Consider the following 22,389-nt stretch of genomic DNA (forward strand, 5'->3'; position numbering starts at 1 on the left):
TCTTTGAAAAAATCATAAAAGGCCGCTTCTAACAATAGGACCTCGGTAGCATCTTTGACAATTATAATATCATTTTGTTGTTCATGGAAAACCATTAGCGCCATTCTTCTATCGTTTAATGTTGAACTTTAAACGGATGAATAGAAAGCCGAATATTACATATCTGATTTAGAAAATCTTAGCTCTTTTGTTGGTTACGTAGTCATGGTTAACACAGGGGTCATCACAAAAGGCGAATGACAACAATGCGCGTACGTCAATCGTGCGCTCATGCAAATAATTTTTTTCATCCAAAACATCCCCTTTATCTGTTCATACAGCGATGGGGTTAATTAATATGTACAAAATAATACAATTAAAATTAAGATCCCTTTTTTAAGTTGGCACGAGGTCACGACTTACTGTCACCATTAAAGTTATGGCCTTGTTTTGACAATGAGCTATCGTATATGAATGCGGTTTAAAAGTTCAGTGGATTTATGGCATAGTTTCTTTTGTTTCTGTTTATCAATTTAATAAATGGTGATATTTTCATTGTAGCGAGCCCGGATCCCTTGCTTTATTGAATATGGCTGGTCTGACAGCTCACTCGAAGGGGTTAATATGAACGGTTAGGATAAACTCAATAAGCCGAAACAACGGGTGTTGGAGGAAACCTGCAATTGACATTTGTACGAAATAGCACGGTATTTAGTAAATAAGTATAGAGTTAAAGAAAATATTGAATAGCAGCAGCTTGCATGATAATTGGATTAAGTATTATATAACGAGTACTAAAAAGTTAAAGTTAACATTTATGCTATACTAAGTGGTAGGAGATTGATATTTGTTCTATCTATATTAATATTACAAAGGAAGGATATGATTGTTTATTTGTAATGAATAAGTTCATAAACTATTTAACCGACTTCAATATTTCGTAATTTTATACGTAAAAAGCTGTAGCTTTTTACGTACTCCCTAATCTATCTTACTCCCTAATAATATATTATTAGGGAGTAAGATAGGTCAGGTCGGATCACTAGTAGTATCTTAAAAATAGTTTTTTCTTTAAAAAAAAATATCGCTACATTTTTATACTTAATTTTGTTAAATAAATAAATTACAAAAAATTAAATTATTAATTATAAATTATGTTTAATTTATACATACAAATATTAAAAATTTACTCTTTCTAAAATGGTACTCTACTTGACAAATTTTAATATATTTATGCACTAGGCTGTCTATGAATAATTTAATACTAGTTTAATTAAAGGCGTTTCATCAAATTCCCAGCAATACAAAGCGGTTGACAATATGCGGGTAGAAATTTACGAAGTGAGCACATTTTCGGTAAGAAAGCTTTTGTTGTGCAACGGTTTAATACAAAAGTGTCAAATGACGGCACATCTGCCGACACAAAGGGTTACGCTCACGGATAGATTATTTTTCGAATCACCCCCGCAAGATTGCGCTTATACAGATGTTCGGGTTCCTTTTTTATATTTAATTTTGTTAAACGGTTAAAGGATTAGTGGACCCTCCTTAAGATTGTCGACTTTTAATAAGTCGCTATTTTTAAAATGTAACTGTTACATCGAGTTTTATACGATTCTTGTTGTATGAGTACAACATACCATTTTGCTTTTTTATTAGAATTATTTGAATTTTTTATGCGAAATATCTGTATCATTTTATGACTAATATGTAAGCTAAAAATAATTTTAAGGTTCGCAAAAAACAAATGTCAATATTTTGATTGAAAAAAAATCAATATTTTGATTTAGAAGCTAAACTACTAAACTGATTTTGATATAATTTCCATGGGATTAGACTGTAATTATATCCTTTCATATGAAAAAATAATTTTCCAAATCTGTTTATAACTGTTGGAGTTATGAAGTAATGAATATAAAAAATAGAACCGAATTAAGTATCTCTTTCCTTTCGGAGTCGGTTGAAAATAGAGTGCCTTCAATCTAAGTAGATACTCATTTCTAATAATTCAATGAAGTTTGCAACCAAACAAGCTAAAATTATTTGGAAATTAAATTATTACTTACATTTTTTTTTTGGTTGTAATAAGAAACTAGTACTTTGGCTATAATTTTACATGGATTGAGAATACAGGATTTATATATATTTATTTCAAAATATAGACACGGGGTTTAAATTTATTATATATATGTTATAATAATAAAATAAAATATAATAAAAGAGTTACACATTCACCCTCAATTTTATAAATTATATTGTCGTAACATTCTTTTAAGCCGTGTGTGACCGTTCAGAAACGAGATTAAGTCAATCTCGAATGTATGGATTCTGGATGAGTCTGCATTTTCCGAGTCCAGTATTGTAGTTGTGCAACATGCACAACAGACAAAGGCGCCAGAACGTGAAGATAAAATTGTCTCTAGAATCCTTTTACGTCACCCAATTGCAGGAATCATTAATAATAACCAAACGCTGGACCGTGAAAAGGCGATGACGCGGAATATAGAAATAAAAAGGAATTTGTCAGTTGCACGTGTCTTTTCCGTTCCCAGTCGTATATGGGATGAATATAAATATAAGTATGATCTAAGATATATAATATGTATTGAAAATATTATGCGAAACATTTATTAATTTTTTATTTGATAATATAAATGAAGTTTAATTTATTATTATTATTTTTGTTGTATATCATAATTGTAATTACTTATATAATGTATAAGTAAGTAACTTTTAAATTTTCTCTTCTCAGTTGAAACAATAAAATCGATTTCATTTACTTTAGCAAATAGTAGGATCAATAGAAGATTTATTTATTTTATATAAAATAAATAAATCTTAAATAAATAAATTATAAATAAGTTATATAATAAAATAAAATAAATAAATTATATAATTATGCAATTTAAAGACGATGATGTTTAGCTGTTATATACAACGTTAAAATTTTATTTCATTAGAAATTATTAATTGTGATTAAACTATAGATATTTATTTACATAACTATTTAACTGTGATTATGAATTATAGATTCCAATGTTTATGATTTACAGTTTTAACAATTACTAAAAAGATGTTATTAAATATATACAGATACGTTGAGTAAATCGAAATCCAATTATCTCTAGCTTAAAGATTTTTAAATATATTTTAAAGGATATGCCAGATATCATGGTTTTTACGTCCATTTTATTGAGACCTTGAATTTAAGAAATAAAACTTTAGCCAACTCACCACTGTGCATAGTATTGGATTCCGCATCAGCAACTTCCGTTCTTGACTTCTTCTGGTCCTCAGGCGATCCTGTGGTATCCATGTGTTCTTGTTTGATTTTAGGCTTGATATCTTCATCAGGGGAGCTCGATGGCATAGGTGATGTTGATGCTCTTCTTTTAGGTGTAGATGCTTCAACATCAGGTTCTGTATTGAAATAATAACTTTTGTAATGTTAAGGCAGTAAAGGAAACATATAATCTGAAACATGTTGTTTTGACTTTCGTGTTGTAAGCAAAATACTTATCAGTGAAACAAGATTATTCTGTAGTTTCATTAAAGATCTAAAAACATTATCCATTATAATTTTAAGTATTTCATTTATTTCTAATGAGCACCTATTTATTTATAATACTTTTAGATCATTCCTTAAGGCCATCTGTGGAAGAGTTCCTGCCCAGTATTGAGAAATAAAAGGCTAAAATATTGATATTTTTAATCTTCGATGAAACGATTTTACAATACACTAAACCGCTTGTAATGTTTTTGCATTTAAAGGTAAACTGGTTGACAAGGACTGGTTGACAATAGCATTAATAGCCCACCTTTTGTACTATATTCCATTTTTTATCTAAGTTTGAATAATTAATTACAGGAGGTCAGAAAGAAGAAAATGGTGGGATACTTGATACGATACGACGAACGTATGAACATCTCCATAGTAGACAAGATTAAAGGAAAGAGGGGAAGGGACAGACCATGGCATAGTTACATTAGGTAGATCAAGAAAAAGTTTGTGTCGTATCGTATTAAGAGGTGAAGAGATTCGCTAAAAATCTTAGTGAGTGGCAAGAGTTCTACTGGAAAGAGCACAGCTCTTTAATAGGAATGAATAAATAAATTACAATGATGGTAAAATGATTGTAATTTGTCTAATTTGGTACCATTTTATCTATTTTCAATTTATTTATTTTGAAATAAGGAAAATTACATACTTTGTTTCCTTTATCGACTAACGTCATGGGGATAAAGACAAGACACTAGAGGAAGGTGACTTTGTACAAAAGTCGTTTGCTTGGGCACTTCTGTCACATTCGTATTTCTACCGTGAAGCAGTTGTGTTAGCGTAGGTGTGTTTCGGTTTGAAGGGTAGGATATGGCAGTGAATTTATAGAGGAATAACAGTTGAGTCCTCAGAAATGGCAACGCATGGGGGGTATCATGGGTGAAACAGTATACTCTGTTATGTCCATGGTACTGCTCATGTCTATAGGCTACGGTTATCACTTTCCACCAAGTGGACCGTCAACTTGTGTGTCATTCTAAGTTGCATGAAAAAAAACAAAGGTAGCATATTGTATGTTTAGCTGCTTATTATTATTACATATATATAAAAATGTACTCACCGTCCAGTAGTCGTTTAGGAGTACTCGAAGCACCCCCATCTTCTAAAAGATCCGGAGGTGCTATCGAGGGGCTGGCTAATGGAGGAGTATGTACTCTGCTGCTCGGTGGTCTTCTCGCAGTCAGAAGTGAGGGTCTTCGACCAGCATTGCCTGTCGATACCTGTCCGGGTCTTGAACCATCTTCTTGGTCAGAGTTGGGCCCTATGCAATTAATTTTGATATTAATTTGAATAAGACTTGTTCAAATACTAAAACAGATTTACAGTTAAGCGTTATGCAGCCAAAATCAAATTGTATATAGAAATATAAAATAGTATTGGAATATTTAATAATTATTGTGTTGTTTAAAAGAAAAAACGATGTGGTCGGAGTATGAGTAATCATTATATTTTTTTTGTGAAAAACTTTTTAAATTATGTTTACATTGACATCAGTGATGATTGCTAACAGTAGTCTACAAACGTTTTATAGGTGAATTACAACAACGTTAAAATTAAAGGATTCTAAATCAATACACTAATGATACTTACCGGCACTGTAACAGTGGTAGGAGGTGAGGTCTTTATCACAGGAAGAGACTTTATGCTGAATGAACCGCACGATGTCTGCGAGGGCGAAGGCTCGTCTGCACGCCCCGCAGGTGAGGGTGTCGGCTGGAACCCCAGGAGTTGGGGATCCACCCCCCTCTGCCGCGCTGTCCGCATCCGCTAAAAAGACATTTAATTAATTTATATCCGTAATAATTAATTAATAAATAATTAATAATTAGAATGACGGAGACAATCCTGGTATTTGGAGTAAGTTCCTATGGTTGTTAATGCAGGTCTATGAGTATATTGGATTACTTTGTCCAAACTCAGGTTAGCCCTAATTAGCTACTGCTATTGTTTAATTTTTTTATTAACTTGAAATTGTAAAATAGTAGACGTTTAATGACGAAAAGTTATATTATAACTGACGTCCGTAGACATGAATGAATACATCATGGACTGTGTTTCGGTTTGAAGGGTGGGATATGGCGTGAATTTACTGGGTACAGAGGAATAACACCTGAGTCCTCAGGAATGGCAACGCATGGGGGATATCATGAGCGAATCAGTATACTCTGTTATGTCCACGGTACTACTCATGTCTATAAGTGACGGTTACCACTTTCCATCAGGTGGGCCGTCAGCTTGTTTGCCATTCTAAGTCGTATAAAAAAAAATATACTGATATGCTTATAATATCATCAGGTTACTGATATATCCAAGATGATATGTTTCTGTGCTCTGAATTTTACTGCTTTACAGGTGAATTATGCACAAAGTCTTCATTCGATATACCTACGTTTCGTTATTCTATAATAACAGATTGTGTTCTACACAAAAAACTGACTTTAATTACGTTAAAATTAGTTATTTAGATTTAAAAACTAAAGAACTAACCGATTTTGATAAAATGTTTGTGGGTTCAGTCAAAAAATTAAACTTTTCACATGAAAAAGAATTTTCCAAATCAATTTATATCTGATGTATATGAGGTTAAAAAAAAAAAACAAAAAAATACAACCGAATTAAAAACATCAATTTTGATTTTCGACTTTCAGTCTTCATGGCAGTAAGTTCAGTTCCATAAATACCATCAAACAAATTATCATGTAACGTTATGCATTGTATGGAATTAATTCCATACAAAATATTGAAAGGATATTCACGAGAAAACGTTAAAATGTTTAGCAACATTCGGCCACAGAACATATGGTCAATGACACTTTCTCAACCCTGTAAGTGTAAAATTACATATAATTATATGTTACTGAGTCACGGTCTTCAAAAATAAGGTGTCAGTTGCTGACCATTTATCTCCAAAGATACCGCTAACAGTTATACGACCGCGTGCTTTATTATTAAACTATTTAGGTTGTAAATTGTATAACATTTATTTCATTTTCTAAAGGGGAATAATTGTATTGCGGTTTACAAAATTTATAAAAGGGTTTTGTATCTTTGTTATGACGATTTTAATTTTTTTTTTTATTAAACTTAAGTATCATAAATAAGATATAATAATATGTTTATTACATTAATATTGTCATGGACATCAATTTATAATTTTAAATACCAGTTGGGTACCCAGTAGAATAAAATAAGAACGTGAATATATTTCTCGTTATTTTTTACTTGCTACTTAAAATTACCACATATATTGTTAATATATATATAATTTTCATTTAATCTCAAATACAATCGTTTCATTTGCTAGAAACGCCACCTAGCGTCAATAAGAAAATGTAGTAGTTAGATCCCAGCATTCTACGTTAAAGATAATATAAATATGACATTCAATTTACAACAAATGACTAGGATTAACATAACGATTCTTTAATTGAACAATTTATAAATTTTATCGTTAATTCAAAAATAACTTCTGTTTATAATAATAGTAGTCAATTTTCGAGTGTTGGCAGTCGCACACATACTAATGGTAGCGGAATGAACTACTGATATGAATCCCGCAAAATAATACCTATTTAGTAAGTAGGCCTAATTGGTAGTAGCTATACCTTCGGTGTCATTGAATAAGACAATAAGTAGTATAATAATATTATTTCTTTTATTAATTGTGGCATATTAAGGCCAATTGACGAAATGTTGACCACACACTACACATTTCAAACTTATCAGTAAAGATATAATGTAAACGTTTTTGTAACAAATGTCTAAACGAGATCTAAATTGTGATAACAACCACTTGATCTGGTCATCACGTAGTTTTTTATTTGTCGAATAGAGGACTCGAGAATTTGCAAGTAATAATAATAAATTCATGTACTGGTTACAAGTAGTATTTATGTGTGTGTTTTTATTTATTTATGTATTAATGTTATATTATTATTCATGTACTTTTATTATTTACATATGTAGGTATATAGAGCTGTTTTTATTGTATTATATATTCAATTTTTTTACTGGGTATTATTTAGTTTATCTTTAATTGTACGGTTATTACCCTTATACATTCTACAGTTTTCTTTCAGCTTCTCAAAGGTTGACTGTAAAAGATCCCTTTATGGGATAAGTCCGCCATTGTATATTAAATCATATACCAGTGTTTAATCCGAGTTATGTACAATAAAGATTTTACAATACAATACAATACAGGTCGGTACCAACGACAGAAAAAATAGAATAGAAATTTTTTGCAAACTGTAAACAGTAAATATTGCTTTATCAACAGTTACACTCTATCGGAAATGCAACAATTTTAGAGCAGGTAATTATCAATTATATAAATATTAAATTAAAGAATTAAATACTCTTAACAATATCTTAATATAATTGAAAATACTTAATTTTAAACTTCAAAGCGTTGTTTACACATATTTTAAATACACAATCGAAACTTAACGCGATATAAAAGCTTTTACAGGTAAATAGTATCTACGTACCTGCTTCTTTATTGCCGACGTTTTTGTCCCGATTGTGCATTTAAAATAATTGAAAATAAATATTAATTGCCATATTTGGCAATACAATTAATATAATAAAGAATAATAAGAATCAAATTATCAGTCAAATATAAAATTACATAAATGCAAAGTAAGTTGACATCATTTCGTTTACATTGTAAATTGTATTTTGTAATGGTGTTGCCCACCATTCTAGGTACCACAATCAAAGGGAAACTTTGCACAAAAGTCGCCTGCTTGAGTACCTTTGTCCCAATCGAGTGTATGTCATGAAACAGCTCTGCTTCCATTGCTGTATTGTCTGAATAGTGGGATATGACAGCAAAATTACAGAGTATGAAGACATACCATATTATTTCCGGGAGAAAAGGATTGGTAGTAATGGGGATTATCAATATAAGCTATCAGGTCGACCTCCTCGTAGTACCCCCTGGAAACCATCTCGATTGATTTATGGTGAAGTCGTTACTTACTTCATCCTTACCTATCACCCCATACTGGTGCTCCGCTAGCATATACCAAATAACGCTGGTTGGCTTAATATTTCATTATTATTCATAAAAAAAACTCTAGTTTTCAGGAATGGTAACGCATTAGACAGTACAGTATAATCTGTGATATTAATGTATTATGCCATTATTTTATTTAACATTAAAAATAAACTACTACCTGAAATTTAGGACATTTTTTGATACCTGATGCACTATTTAAATATGTATTAGTTATGGTTTAAGTACTTATATAGAAAACTTGATGACTCGACATTACTTTGTCAAATACTTTGAGATTAAATTTGCAGCTAGAAACAGTTTGTATGGACAAAATAAAAATGTGTTTTTTTTTTTTTGTTTTAGGCTAATTTGTTTCAATTATTCTCTTCATAGCAATTTCTCTTGAATCAAAATCCTCAACAAATATTTGAAGAAAAGGCTAATAGGTCTAGCTGTTCTACAGATTTGTGTGACGAAAAGGATTGTTAGTTATTGGGTCTAAAAGTCATGAAAACATCATGCTTAAATATATTTGAAAATCGTGATGATGGGCGAACTGACCGGCTTTCATCCTCACCTATCATCTGTCACTGGTACCCGCGGGGTTACTATTCCATTTTCACTCATTTAAAAAAAAATAAGATTTGTACTTTATTTATATAGATATATAAGGAACACAATCATTTAAAACAAAGGCACTTTCACATTCAAGTCAATTGGTCGGCACATCAAAGCCGGGCTAATTTCATATAAGTGCCGTAGACGCCCTTGTATTCCTTTTATTATTACTTTTCCTTCAATTTCATTGTAAATGCCGTACTTATAGGGGTACCTCCTTGTAACACGAGTACTAAATTAATACAGCGAAAAAAGCCGGTGATTCGACCGCTTTGTTGGCTCTACCTAGTTTGTATAGAGGGTTCCTTATGTAAATGTTATTGATGGTGATTTTTTCGTGATTCGTACGCCGCCGCTCGTGGCAAATGGTTATATTTTTTTTTCTTTGTTTCCTCTCGGATGTTTTAATAGTGTGTTATTTACTTCCGTGTGCGTATTCCCCTTAATAAATTGGGCGGCAATTGGTTTCACACCTCGAATCTCTTGAATAATTTAATAGAAGTAGTTGCGAATTAATATAATCATTTTGCACTTTATTTATAACAGTTTGTAGGTACATTTTTGATTATTTAATGAAAATGGATATTAAATAAAAGAGGCGAGCTTAATTTTGGTACATACATATTTATACTGCCTAGTATATTATTTTAACGAAATTGAAACACCAGAAAAGATTGTTTATGCAATGAATTATTCAATAAATAGTTTTTATAATTTACATTTGATATAAAATTAAAATATGCTTACATTTTTCGTATAGACGGAGACAATTTTCTTATAGATAGTCAGGGGAATTACGCGACTGCTACCGTCATAAACAACGTAGCTGTCAATTTGCCCATAATTTGACTATCAGTTAATTTTAAACTTTCGCTTTGTACACATATTTTAAATACACCGTCGGGACTTAATACGATGAAAAGGTAAATAGTGCCTACATATCTGCTTCTTTATTGCCGACGTTTCGATGTGGGAAAAAAATAAAGTCAAAACGTTGGCAATAACTGTATTTAAAATAAGTGGCCATCAATTTTGAGAATTTAAAGTCCATGGGGATGAGCCAATCGCAATACTTGAAAGTTTTCGATTTATTAATGGCATTTTCAATCACCGGAAAAATAATCAGAAATTTCAATCGACACCTTTTTTAATTTCACTAATTTTCATATATTTTATATAAGTCTTTTAAATATTCTATGTAACTTTTTCTATAATAACTTTATTATACAAAAATATACATATTTAGTTTTTTTAATTAAAAAAACTAGAAAATATTCTAAACATTTCACAATTTCCCATTATAGCGCACGCCCAATGGTAACGAATTTAACGGGGTGGCTTACCTAAACATATCGAACCCTATAGTTTTTCATTTACATGGAAACACGAATTCGGTGCCCACTGGGTCAAACCGGGCATTGTGGACACACCCACCGCCTCGCAACTGGACAGTGGTCAGTCCACACATGCGCCGTGGTCAAAATTTACACCCACTGTTCAAATATTTGTCTTCACAATTGTGTGAAGTGATTTATCGAGTGTATTGAACGGGCGTTGACGCGTTTACGAGTTTGACGATATCTATATGTATTGTGACTCTGTCTTTTTTAGACATTGTACGGAATTAAATTTGTATAGATATTTTTCTGTCTGTCTGTTTATGTTCACTTACGGGGTAGGCACAGAGTACTTTTAATAATTAAATTTTCTTAATGAAATTATTATTGTTTAAGTTAATGTGTTAAAATTGAAAGACGAATTTGTAGATAATTTGATTGAAATAGTTTGGTATTTAAGGAAGTACTAAGAATTTGAATTAAAATTTATTTTGATTACCTTCGCAGAGTGGTGGTAGGTATTTTATTTTCTATATTGATACTTAGGTATTATAAGAAGGAAACATTTATTTGTTTGTAATGGATAAATACAAAATCTACTTAACTGAATTTAAAAATACTTTCACCTATAGAAAAGCTGCATCAATAACGACTAATATAAGCTATATATTATTTTCAAAAATTCTATTTACCCGTGCAAAGCCAGGCCAAATTGCTAGTTCATAAACAAAGTCCAATTGATTAAAAACTAACTAGCGATCCACGAGATTTTAAATTACAATTTGATTAATTTAGGAAATATTTTTTTTTATGTTGGCACCATCATTAGTATTTTGGATTGTCTGCAGATGTTTGATGTCTAATTTTTCATGGTACGGGACAATGTCGTTTGTGGAACGGATTTGCAGTAGTTGTTTAGTATTTAATGAATTATTACAATACAGAATATGTCTTCAGTAAAACCTATTAAAAATTTATTTAACATATTACGTATATGTTTCTCTATTAGTCTAATTTATATTGTATGAATATATTAAGTATTACTTTTTATATTTTTATTATTTTATTATTTATGTGTTAGTTTGCCCAATGATTGACTCGTAGAGAATACTGTCTGATATTAAGTCCCCCATAGTACATAATTCCACTATGCATTATAGTTTAAATAAATAAAAAAAAAATACCTATACCAAATTATCAAGCCTCTTATCTTTCGAATAGTAAATTACATATACCTAAAACAATGTTTGCATGCAATGCATTTAATATGTATTTAAACAAACATTATGCATTACTTATTTTAATGCAAATTGAGTATGGAACATTCTAGAAAATTATCGTATGTAAAATTCCAATAACAGGAAAACAACGGAGCTGCTGTGGCTATATTTTATTTCTGGCTTATTGAAAAACACCGTCTAGCCGCAAGGATAGTCCAACGCCTCAGGTGACAATGTAGGGGGAGCCACCCTCTAAAAGGAGTGGAGTACCCAAAAGTTTAAATTAGCTCGTTACTACACACAGAGCAACACGCCGGTTATATCTGAGTTTTGTTTTTTCGCCACCGAAAACGACGGGGGCGTGCTGAGCGGGAGTTCAACTTGTGTGTTAGACGAACTTTCGGCTTCCCACTTATTAATTATTTATTATATTCCGTCCCGTATCCTTTTAATGCTGTTGAAATGTAACTATTTAATGTAAATCACATTTACAATTGAATTTTGGTTTTTGTATGTACAGTCTATTTACTTCGATAAAAACGTGTACAACTGATAATTTGGTCTGACTAAAAGTTAGACATTCGTAATATGGTTACCGATCTGATGTCTATATCATCATTGTATCAGCCTTTAACTGTTGAACATAAGCCTCCCCCTTGGGGAGTTGTGGGTTGTTAAGACGTTTTATGTAGGACGAGGGATGGGCAGTAGTGTACCTTTTGAAATATGCCAAGTGTAGCAACTACTGGCAAAACCTTCCTTATGTGAGAAATTTATATCCAGCAGTGGACAGTCAATGATTGTATTGTAATTTTTATTTTTTTTTTTATTTTTAAAATAACACAATTAACATAGAAAGGTTTTGTTGGAAGAAAACTCTTATTAAAGATAAGCTCGCCTTTGTACATTATGTTTATAATGAATTGTGATTAACAGTATGTTTTGTGTACAATAAAGAATAAATAATAATAATAATAATATTTATATAACTCTACTAAAATCAATTATATTAATAAGTATAGTTAGATGCGTATAAACTATTTAAATAAAATTTTATTGTGTTAATTTTTTTTTTCTAAAACTACAGTACAGTATATAATAAAAGTTTAGCTTTTAATTAAAATCCACTCTTCATTTTGTCTTTACAACTCTTGCAATGTATAAAAACTCTTTTCAATTAAAATTGTTTTAATTCAGTAATGAAAATTGATGCCTTTTCTTGTTTTTTAATATATTTCGGTATTTCAAGATATCGGGTCACTCGGGAAGTATTACAAAAAATCAAACGTCAAACATTAATCTTTTAAGAAGAGCAAATACCTTCCTAAAAGTTTACAACACACCTACAATTTTTATGATGTTGCAGATGATTATGGGCGACAGTAATCAATTACCATCAGGTAACTCGCAAGCTTGTTTGCTCATTACGTTATTAAAAAAAAAATGGAGATAGAATCCAGGACAGTTAAAATTGAACCCGTGTAAATTATCTTTTTCTAGAATTTGAATTTGGAACCATGTTTGTGAAAAGCAAAACGCCTGCCGCTGTCAGAATACTCGTAGTCGTGGAAATTACTATTTAAATAATATTCTAACCGTTATTTGATTGAAGAATAATACACAATCGAAACTTATAATATGCTCGTACAACAATGCCAACACCCCCGCAACATTTGATGGCGGCTCTTATTATTTTTATTTCTATTTATTGTTGTGAAAAACGCTCTTTTTCCATCACGCTCTCTTTGGCCATCCACAATGGGGTGCCGGTGGTCCCCTGCCAATTAATATCAGACACGGTGGTCAGAGTTGCAATGAAATTGGACAATATTTTTAGGGATCTGTTAAAGTATAGAATTTGGTTATTTATTTATTTACAAGAAACTTGGAAAGTTTATATATGTTAATAATTATTATCCATCTATCTACTAATAGTTTGTCTTGTAATTTTAATTTGAAAAATAATAACCTCAACAGAATTTTAAATATTTATTAATGTGAAGATTTGTAAAGATATTCAGAAGTTAGGATATTTGCTTAATAATAAACAATTTTTTTTTATAAATTTAATAATCAATTCTTAATTTGCTATGCCAATGGATGCTTATTTATATAGATAGGATTAGATAGTAGAGACTTTCATATTAAAAGCATAAGCATAGAATGAGTAGTATTTACACGATTGATCTTAATGTACACTTAATACTTAATGCAACTTCAACGCATTTCCATTGCTATTCAGCGTGGAAATGCAGCAAGTATCCTAGGCACCCTACCAGCTGGCAGTGATCTCATAGAATTTTTTTATCTTTAAATAATTTTTAAAATTTTTAATTACTTTTTCTTGTTATTTGTAAATAAATATTTAGGATAATATTTCAACTAGTAATGTAAATTTTTTACAACTTAAGGAACTATATAAAAAAATATAATTGAAAAAAAGAAGATGATTTTTAATTCGGTTGTATTTTATTTTTATGTTTATTACGTCATAACTCTGTTAGTTCTAAATCGATTTGGAAAATACTTTTTTTTTATATGAAAGATAAATATATCATAATATCTCATAGAAATTTTATCAAAATCGGCTCATTAGTTTAGTTTTTAAATCAAACATCCTGGTTTTGTCACAATTGAAGCCGTTTGTTGTTTGAGGGACACAATCTTTAAATATATAGGTGTAATAATAAATACTTTTATTGCGTACATGATGTACGGTCTATACACTATATGTACTCACTGTATTACATTATTAATATATATATATATATATATATATATATATATATATATATATATATATATATATATATATATTTTTTTTTAATGGGTGAAAATGGTATGGTAACCCCGCCTGCGATAACGGGATACGTTGGCGGAGCACCAGTGAAGGGTGATAGATGAGAATGAAAACAGGCCAGTTAGCCCATCATTATGAATTAATCAGGAATTAACCATGATAGTTTCCAAGGGGAACCGCGAGGAGGTCGACCTGGTTGGGTATATTGCCAGCAATGGGATTCTCAGTTTCCATTAGTAACAATCTCTTTCCCCCTTCACTCTATATTTATACTCAATTTGTTTAATTACTTAATAAATATAATTTGGAACTTCTGGTAGATCTACCTAAAACTTTAGGAGCAATAGGATATTTAGGTTAATTTTTCAAATTAAGTTAAACAAGAATTAAACCTGGGTCCATATTTACTCGAAATAACCACACTATGGAGGTCATCGAAATGAATTTATGTCCCAAAGTTTTCTTGTTTTAACTTTATTGTGCCTCAAAAGCGATGGAAAGCGAATTTTGACATCGGCCGCTTTGACATAAACTCATTCAATAGTTTAAGTTGTCGGAAACGGACATTCAGTTTAAAAGGGCATTCAGAATAAAGCCTGTGTCGGCAAATTGTGATTCGAATGTGCTTTACATAGCCTCTTGAATCTTATTTATAAATCGAATCGAGTACGCAAAGCTAATAACCCATGAATTGTATTTATTGCGAACTAGTTTTCACCCATGGTTTCATCTGCGTGACCAGGTTATGTTTGTAGACCAGGATATATTCTTCTCGATCCTATATAGTACGTGTATACCAAATTTCATAGTGAGCGGTTAAGTGAATCCGCTAATATATCTATCATACATTGCTATCTTTCATACATTTATATTCTCTTGTCTGGTAATTTTAGCATTAGACACCTATTGACCGAGTACTCTGGTCAAGATATGCACTAGATTCTTGCACATATAACTGGCCACTAATAAAAATGAATCTCGTCGTGTTTTTAAAAAGAAATTTGTCTTTTGTTATTATTAAAATGTATTTTTCCTGATCTGCATTATATTTTCTCGCTCTTTTTATATATTTATTTTTTAATGTGCCTTCACGTGCATCTAGACGAGAGATCGCCACAGAAATAATTGAAGTATCGAAATAGTTCGCGCGTGGTATTTTTACATTTTCCAAAAGAAACTGTCTCCATGTCCTGCAGCCAGCTGCCTTCATCGGTTTGGTTTTGTGTGCGCGCAATTTTTTAATAATACCCTGAATTGGATTACAGGTCAGCGAGTAGGTACTGGTGTTTTATGGGTATTTTTTAATGGGTGATAATGGTATGGTAACCCCGTCTGCGCTATCGGTATACAATGGCGGAGCACCAGTGAATGAAAACAGGTCAATTAGCCCATCATGATGAATCCATCAGGAATTAACCATGATAGTTTCCAGGGAGAACCGCGAGGAGGTCGATCTGGTTGGGTATATTGCTAGCAATGGGATTCTCAGTCTCCATTACTATCAATCCCTTTCCCCCCTGTTTTATGGGTATTTGTTGTACGGTAGTCAAGATACTATATAAGTTTGCGGAAGAAGATCAGGGGATTTTCGTTCGTAATCAGGGGCTTGCAGGTGCTTAACCTAACAGGGGTAACAATAGGTTAAGCCCCTGCAAGTGCCTATATACCTACATGCTACTTCTTCAATGTTCTACTATCACGTTTCTAATAACATGTAGAAGATATGGGTATTAAAAATACCCATATATTTTATTTTTAAATTTGAACCACAGAGGTTACAATCCGTTATATTCTTTTTTTTATTTTCATCCAACGTACACCTAGTGCCATATTGAACACGCCCATCGAGGCAGTTTTGCTTCGCCATTCATTATGAAAAGGCGGGTTGTGTCAACAGTGTGCTAATGACGTCACACTTCTCTCAATATGGCCACTCTGCAACCCTTGCTTTTTTGTGTATACATACGTTATTTAAACTCAATCATTATGTACATACATTATGTACTGTAAGGTAATAAGTGACTTCCATTTTTGTACTGCTCCAATATATAATGCTATTGTTAGTTATTATTACTGTTATGTTTTCATACACGCCAAATGCTAGTAAATAATTAAATTGTAAGCCGTGTGGTCCCGGCATAGAACGAGCCAAACCTTCCTTTCTCGTGAGTGTCATAAGAGGTGACTAATGGAAGTTAATGGTCGAAGAATGGGAAGCAGCGTGTCTTAAAACATCACCAAAAACTTAACTGCGATTGTCAACCCGCTTGCCAAGTAAGTATTGACAAAACCCCCCAGTAGGGGAGACATATATTCAACGGTGGACAGTTAACAGCTGATCTGATGATAAACTAAGTTGACAGCCACCTGATAAATACAAACAACCAAGCAAACAAAGGGAGACTTTGTACAACATTCGACTGCCTGGGTACCTCTGTCCCATTCGTGTTTCGACCGTAAAGCAGTTGTGTTTGCATGGCTGTGTTTCGGTTTGAAGGGTGGGATATGGCGTGAATTTACTGGGTACAAAGGAATAACACCTGACACCTCAGGAATGGCAACGCATGGGGGGTATCATGGGCGAAACAGTATACTCTATTATGTTCATGGTACTGCTCATGTTTATAGGCGACGGTTACCACTTTCCATCAGGTGGGCCGTCAGCTTGTTTGCCATTCTAAGTTGTATAAAAAATATCAGAAATCATAAAAGAAAAAAAAAAAATATATACTCTATGATTAGTCCTATAAAATTTTTAATAACTAGGTCTTGCCACTACTGAAGTAGGTTCTTTTTTATGGAATCAAATCAAATAATATAATCTTAATCAGTAATAGAAACAAAACTCTACTTACATGCATCTTTGAACGTAAAAATTTTTGAAATTTTGTATAGATATGTAAAACACCCGCGTTAAGGAATCTCCATATAAAAATTGAGATAACGACCAAATGCTCCCTCATTTGGTCATATTCATTAATTAATACACCCGAGCGAAACAGGGGCGAGCAACTAGTAAAAGAAATAAATATATTAAATATTGCACACCGTTTTACCCGTTGACATTGATGCTTCTTTCCACGTTGGGTGTTACTGGAAGAGATCTCTTTTAGAGTTAAACTTGCCTCTGAACATTTGATTACCTCTGTCATATTTTTATGTATTATAAGTGTGTACAATGAAGTATTAAATAAATAAATATGTGACAAATTAATGTAAATTTATGACGAAATTAATTATTCCTCGAAGAGTGCATTTCGTCCACCGATAGCTAATCAAGTTATCTAACAAAATGCCGAGCGACAAAAACGGTTGATTATGTTTATCTTGTTTTTTCCGGCCCTAGGGACCAAAAAGGGATCACTGGCCAATGTCAAAGATATTTTCTTAGTTAATTTTATCAACTGTCTACAAAACACGTTATAATTTTTTCTTTGTCTACATTTTGTTGTCGTTTGAACACTGTGTATACAAAAAAACTGATCATTAAATTACAATTAATTTCCTCATCGATACTAATGTAATAGAAAATTGTAATAAGTATACGTTCTGACAATTATAGTTTATTATCTCTATCACCAGATAATATCATCATCATCATCATTATAGCAACCTTTAGTTGTACGCTGCTGAACATAAGCCTCCCCCTTGGAGGGTAGTTGCTACGCTTGGCAGACAGATTGGTAACCACAGTTAGGCTTTAAAGATGTTTTAAGAGGGATGCTGCTGTCCTTCCCTCCTCTTACGACATTTATGGCGAAGGAAGGGGTAGCCCGTTCTATGCCGGAACTATACTGCGGTGTATATAATAAAATAATAATAATAATAATTACAAGTATAACTATGGAGCGATTCGATTAATAGCATCATTTTTAAATTTTATATATTCCTTACTAATATCATAAATATGAAAATAAGATTGTTTGTTTGTTACCTCTTAGCGCCTTAATAGCTTAACTAATAAAAATGAAATTTGATCTACACATCCTATATGGGATGAAGAAGCATATACTTTACTTTTATTTCGGTTAATCAATATATCCCGAATGAAGTCGCAGCTAAAAGCTAGTGTTTTATAATTGTAAATTCTAATTATCACATTGCAGAATATTATATTGGCCACGATCGATAAGACACGATCCTAAGCATCCACTATTCTCGTATTGTGTATAAGTTTATCACTCCACTTAGTGGGTTTTGTTATAAACATGTAGCCAATCAACTTTTCAATCTGTAGGGCCACCGAGCTATGTGGTTGTATATCTCAAAGCTTACCTAGTTGATGAACTAAATAAATATCCTTTAATTTTAAAAATGAATAACCAATTAAAATCTTACTTTTCTGTGTATAAAACCTAAAATCTGAATAATTAACATATTAGTAGATATACCGATTTGATAGTGTAAGTAGTGCATTATTTTTTTAATTCTAACACCACATTTACACTGTACCCGAGAAAAGTTCGTCCCAATGGGAGCGACAACAAAAAGCGTCGACCACGGCGTACTGATTGAATTAAGGTCAGGTCAGTAATCGTATTACAGATATCCAATACTGGAATATTCTGGATATAACCAGATATAACCGGAGGAAAACAGTCCCTCCTGTGTATTGGCCTTCGTTAGAGGGATTTCATTTTTTTATTTACATTTTTTTTTCTGCTCTAGGTGTGTAATACGATTCGACGCCTAGGGACATCTGCGGACAACTTGTGTTACAAATTTTCGATGTAAAAATTGTAAATTTACAATATCAATTTTCTGAGGGTATCAATAAAATATCAGGTTTTTGTAATAATTTATTCTTTTGTTGCAATCAGTAACTTTAGGTTTTTAATTTGATATTATTTATGAGAAATGAATATTTTATTACGAAATTGTATTTAATTTATTTATTGAAATTGTGAAAGTGACTTCGTGTGTTCGTTAAATCTTAACTCCTAATAGCTAAACCAAACAAAATTTGGTAAACAACATACATATAATATAATTCCTGTAGATAGAAAACTTAAAGTCGGTTTCCTCATACTTGTGTTTTGCTTCGTTTACTTGCATAATTCAGTCCGTATATGGCATACATCCTTGTTGATTCCAAAGTTAAGTAAGAACTCATTATACTCATAATTATATTATATTAAAATTATAACAAAAATCTACACAGGCGGACTTATCCTTGAAAGGGATTTTTTCCAGTCAACTTTGAGAACCTAAAAGAAGAAAATATCTATAGGATTTGTGTATAAAGTATAGGCAAAAATAATATGACAAATAGTTATATATATATATATATATATATATATATATATATATATTTTATATAATTTTTCTTCAATTATTGCCTATTTTTTTGTTTAATTAGTTGTCATGCGATCTTCATCAACAAGTAATCAATTTTTAAATTAATCTGAACAGTTTAATACCAAATATCATCCACCACCTCTGTTATCGATAAACGCAACATCATTAATCCATATTCGTAGTAAATCTACAAGTCCAATACTGAGTGCTCGGTAAAGGCCATCTCGCCCTGAGTTACTCTCTTTCTGAAGATATTTGTCACGGTACGAGTGTCAATAAAAACGCCACACCGGACTGTCTGCTACTACACCACGATACCCTAGTAATGTAACGATGTGTCGATATCTAAACTTATCGATAAAATTAAATTTTATTGCATATAATAAAGTAAATAAAAAGTAATGAATTATGAAAAAAAAATTGCAAATCAATTTAGAGATAAGCTATTCTATTTTATATATTAGTTGTTAAACCAATTTGATAAAATGGTTATTACTCTAAATGTTTTTAATATTTTTTTTTCCTAGTGGTATTATTTAGTGATTAGTGATTTCGCTCGATTTCGCCCACATATATAGAATTTTCAAAAATAATAAATAATCTATATTATACGCTGATAATCTTACTTTTTAAAGGAGAAAGAAGTTTTAATATCGGTTGATAAGTTTAAAATTATCCATTGCAAACAAACAATTAATTCTTTTCTCTTTGCAATATTAGTATAGATAAGGATCAATAAAATAACTAACACAATATTATCACATTTATGTATACAAAAGTAATTTAAATAAGACAGTATAGTAAAAAAAATTGTTTGTTACACTTTATTGTAAAGTCTTAAATTCACAGGTCTTCAGAAAATAATGAGTACCATGGTGGACTTATCCCATAAAAGGGAGTTCTTCCAGTCAACATTTGAATGTGTGATAAAATTATAATAGAAATTGTCAATTGGTAGAGACAAAAAAAATAATAGCTAAATCTTAATAAAAAACAACAATAACTCTATTGTTTCGAATTATTTTCTTTTGTTTGCATTTCATTTGTGTAGAATGGTAATAATACGATTCTATACTTCTATACATATATCATATTATAATATAAAAATTATTATTTAACATTAAATAAATACAAGTTTAAGGACGAACCCACAATTTCATTTATCGATAACAACGCTCCCAATGTTTCCAACACTAGGACAATACCCGTTAAAGCGGACACTTAACCCCTAATCCTTGGCGCGGCAGTTTTATCTTGCTGGTGAGCATTTATAGCAAAAATCTTAATCCAGCGCAGCGCTGCCGTTAACTGCCCTCAGTAATTATTGCCAGCGACTGTATCTATTACAGAGTAGTATGTATTATTTGTATCGTTACTTAGATACCTGAATAACAATACAAAAACCGAAACCAAAAAAATACATACGAAACACGAGTCACGTAACTTATAGTGTATTGAAAATCTATAAATACTGTTATACTTTTAAATAAGTGTAATAAGAACTTGAAAAAAAAAATTAAGTAAATGTATTAGGGTTTATTGATATTCTCTTCTTTTCATTTAAGAGTTTCCTCTTGTCGGTGCAACTAATTCGTGCATGTTCCTCCAGCCAGCTCTATCCCAGGCCATATCCTTTATCTCCCTATACGACATGACGCCTAGTGATTCCTTTATCTGTCCCATGTAGTTATTTCTCGGTCTATTAACGATATTAAGGTATTATATAATATTGAACTATCAGTTATCAATTTATTTTACAAGGATGGGAAATATGTATAAAAAATGTATATTATTCTACACTTGCTGGCATTCTATGTTGTATCTACTATATGTAACTTTTTTGCTTGTTACATAATATATATTTATTTCAACATAACTCATATAGTTAATAATTTCAACATATGATAAAAATCTATGTTTACTTACTTGTTAAATGAAGTAGATAATTTAATGTTTATTTTTAAAATTGATTGCAATCTCAACAAAATTAATATGAAAATATGTTACCAACATTTTCAATTAAAAAATATCATCTAAATAGGTAACAATATAGAAAATTGTTACAAATTTTATTAAAAAATTTCCTAAATAAAAACAAATACTGAAATCATGATAAAATATGAGATCAAGGGATTATAAAAAATATTAATAACGAATCAATATTGGCGCGTAAAATACACACAAAAATACAATTAGACGAATTGAAAAACGTTATCAATTCGTCTTTAAAATCGTTTAACAATAATAGACGTATTATAAAGAACTCTACATATTGTATGTAATAAAAATTTGAAAGAATAAACAGATAAATATAAACAAAGTCAACTTTATTATATAAAGTGTTGTATATACTGAAAAGTATAGAACTGAAGATATAGTTTTTCCTAAAGCAATAAAACTGGGATCATAAACCGACGTCCGGCTGGGAGCGGTGCCAGCGACCACTGCAACCCTTACAATAGAAAACCACAAAATAAAACTTTATATATAACTACGCAATATTATATATTATTTTAAATTATAACATCACACCATATAGTCATAAATAACACTCAATTAGAAAAGAACATTGAAAA

At 31.1% G+C, this 22,389-nt stretch overlaps 1 protein-coding gene across 2 annotated transcripts in view; it reads right to left on the minus strand.

Annotated features, from left to right (window-relative positions):
• LOC113512825 (B-cell lymphoma/leukemia 11B) overlaps positions 1–22,389 on the minus strand; it is a 58,446-nt gene that overhangs the window by 16,539 nt on the left and 19,518 nt on the right. For both annotated transcript variants that reach the window (XM_026896755.3, XM_031910954.2), the window contains exons 2-4: positions 5,129–5,305; positions 4,599–4,799; positions 3,214–3,399 (exon numbers count right to left, since the gene is read on the minus strand). In XM_026896755.3, coding sequence (XP_026752556.2) covers positions 3,214–3,399; positions 4,599–4,799; positions 5,129–5,305 — 564 coding nt within the window. The remainder of the gene's footprint in view (positions 1–3,213; positions 3,400–4,598; positions 4,800–5,128; positions 5,306–22,389) is intronic.

Source organism: Galleria mellonella, unplaced genomic scaffold (assembly GCF_026898425.1).
Source record: "Galleria mellonella isolate WM207_F2 unplaced genomic scaffold, CSIRO_AGI_GalMel_v1 utg21, whole genome shotgun sequence".
Classification (NCBI taxonomy): Eukaryota; Metazoa; Arthropoda; class Insecta; order Lepidoptera; family Pyralidae; genus Galleria; species Galleria mellonella.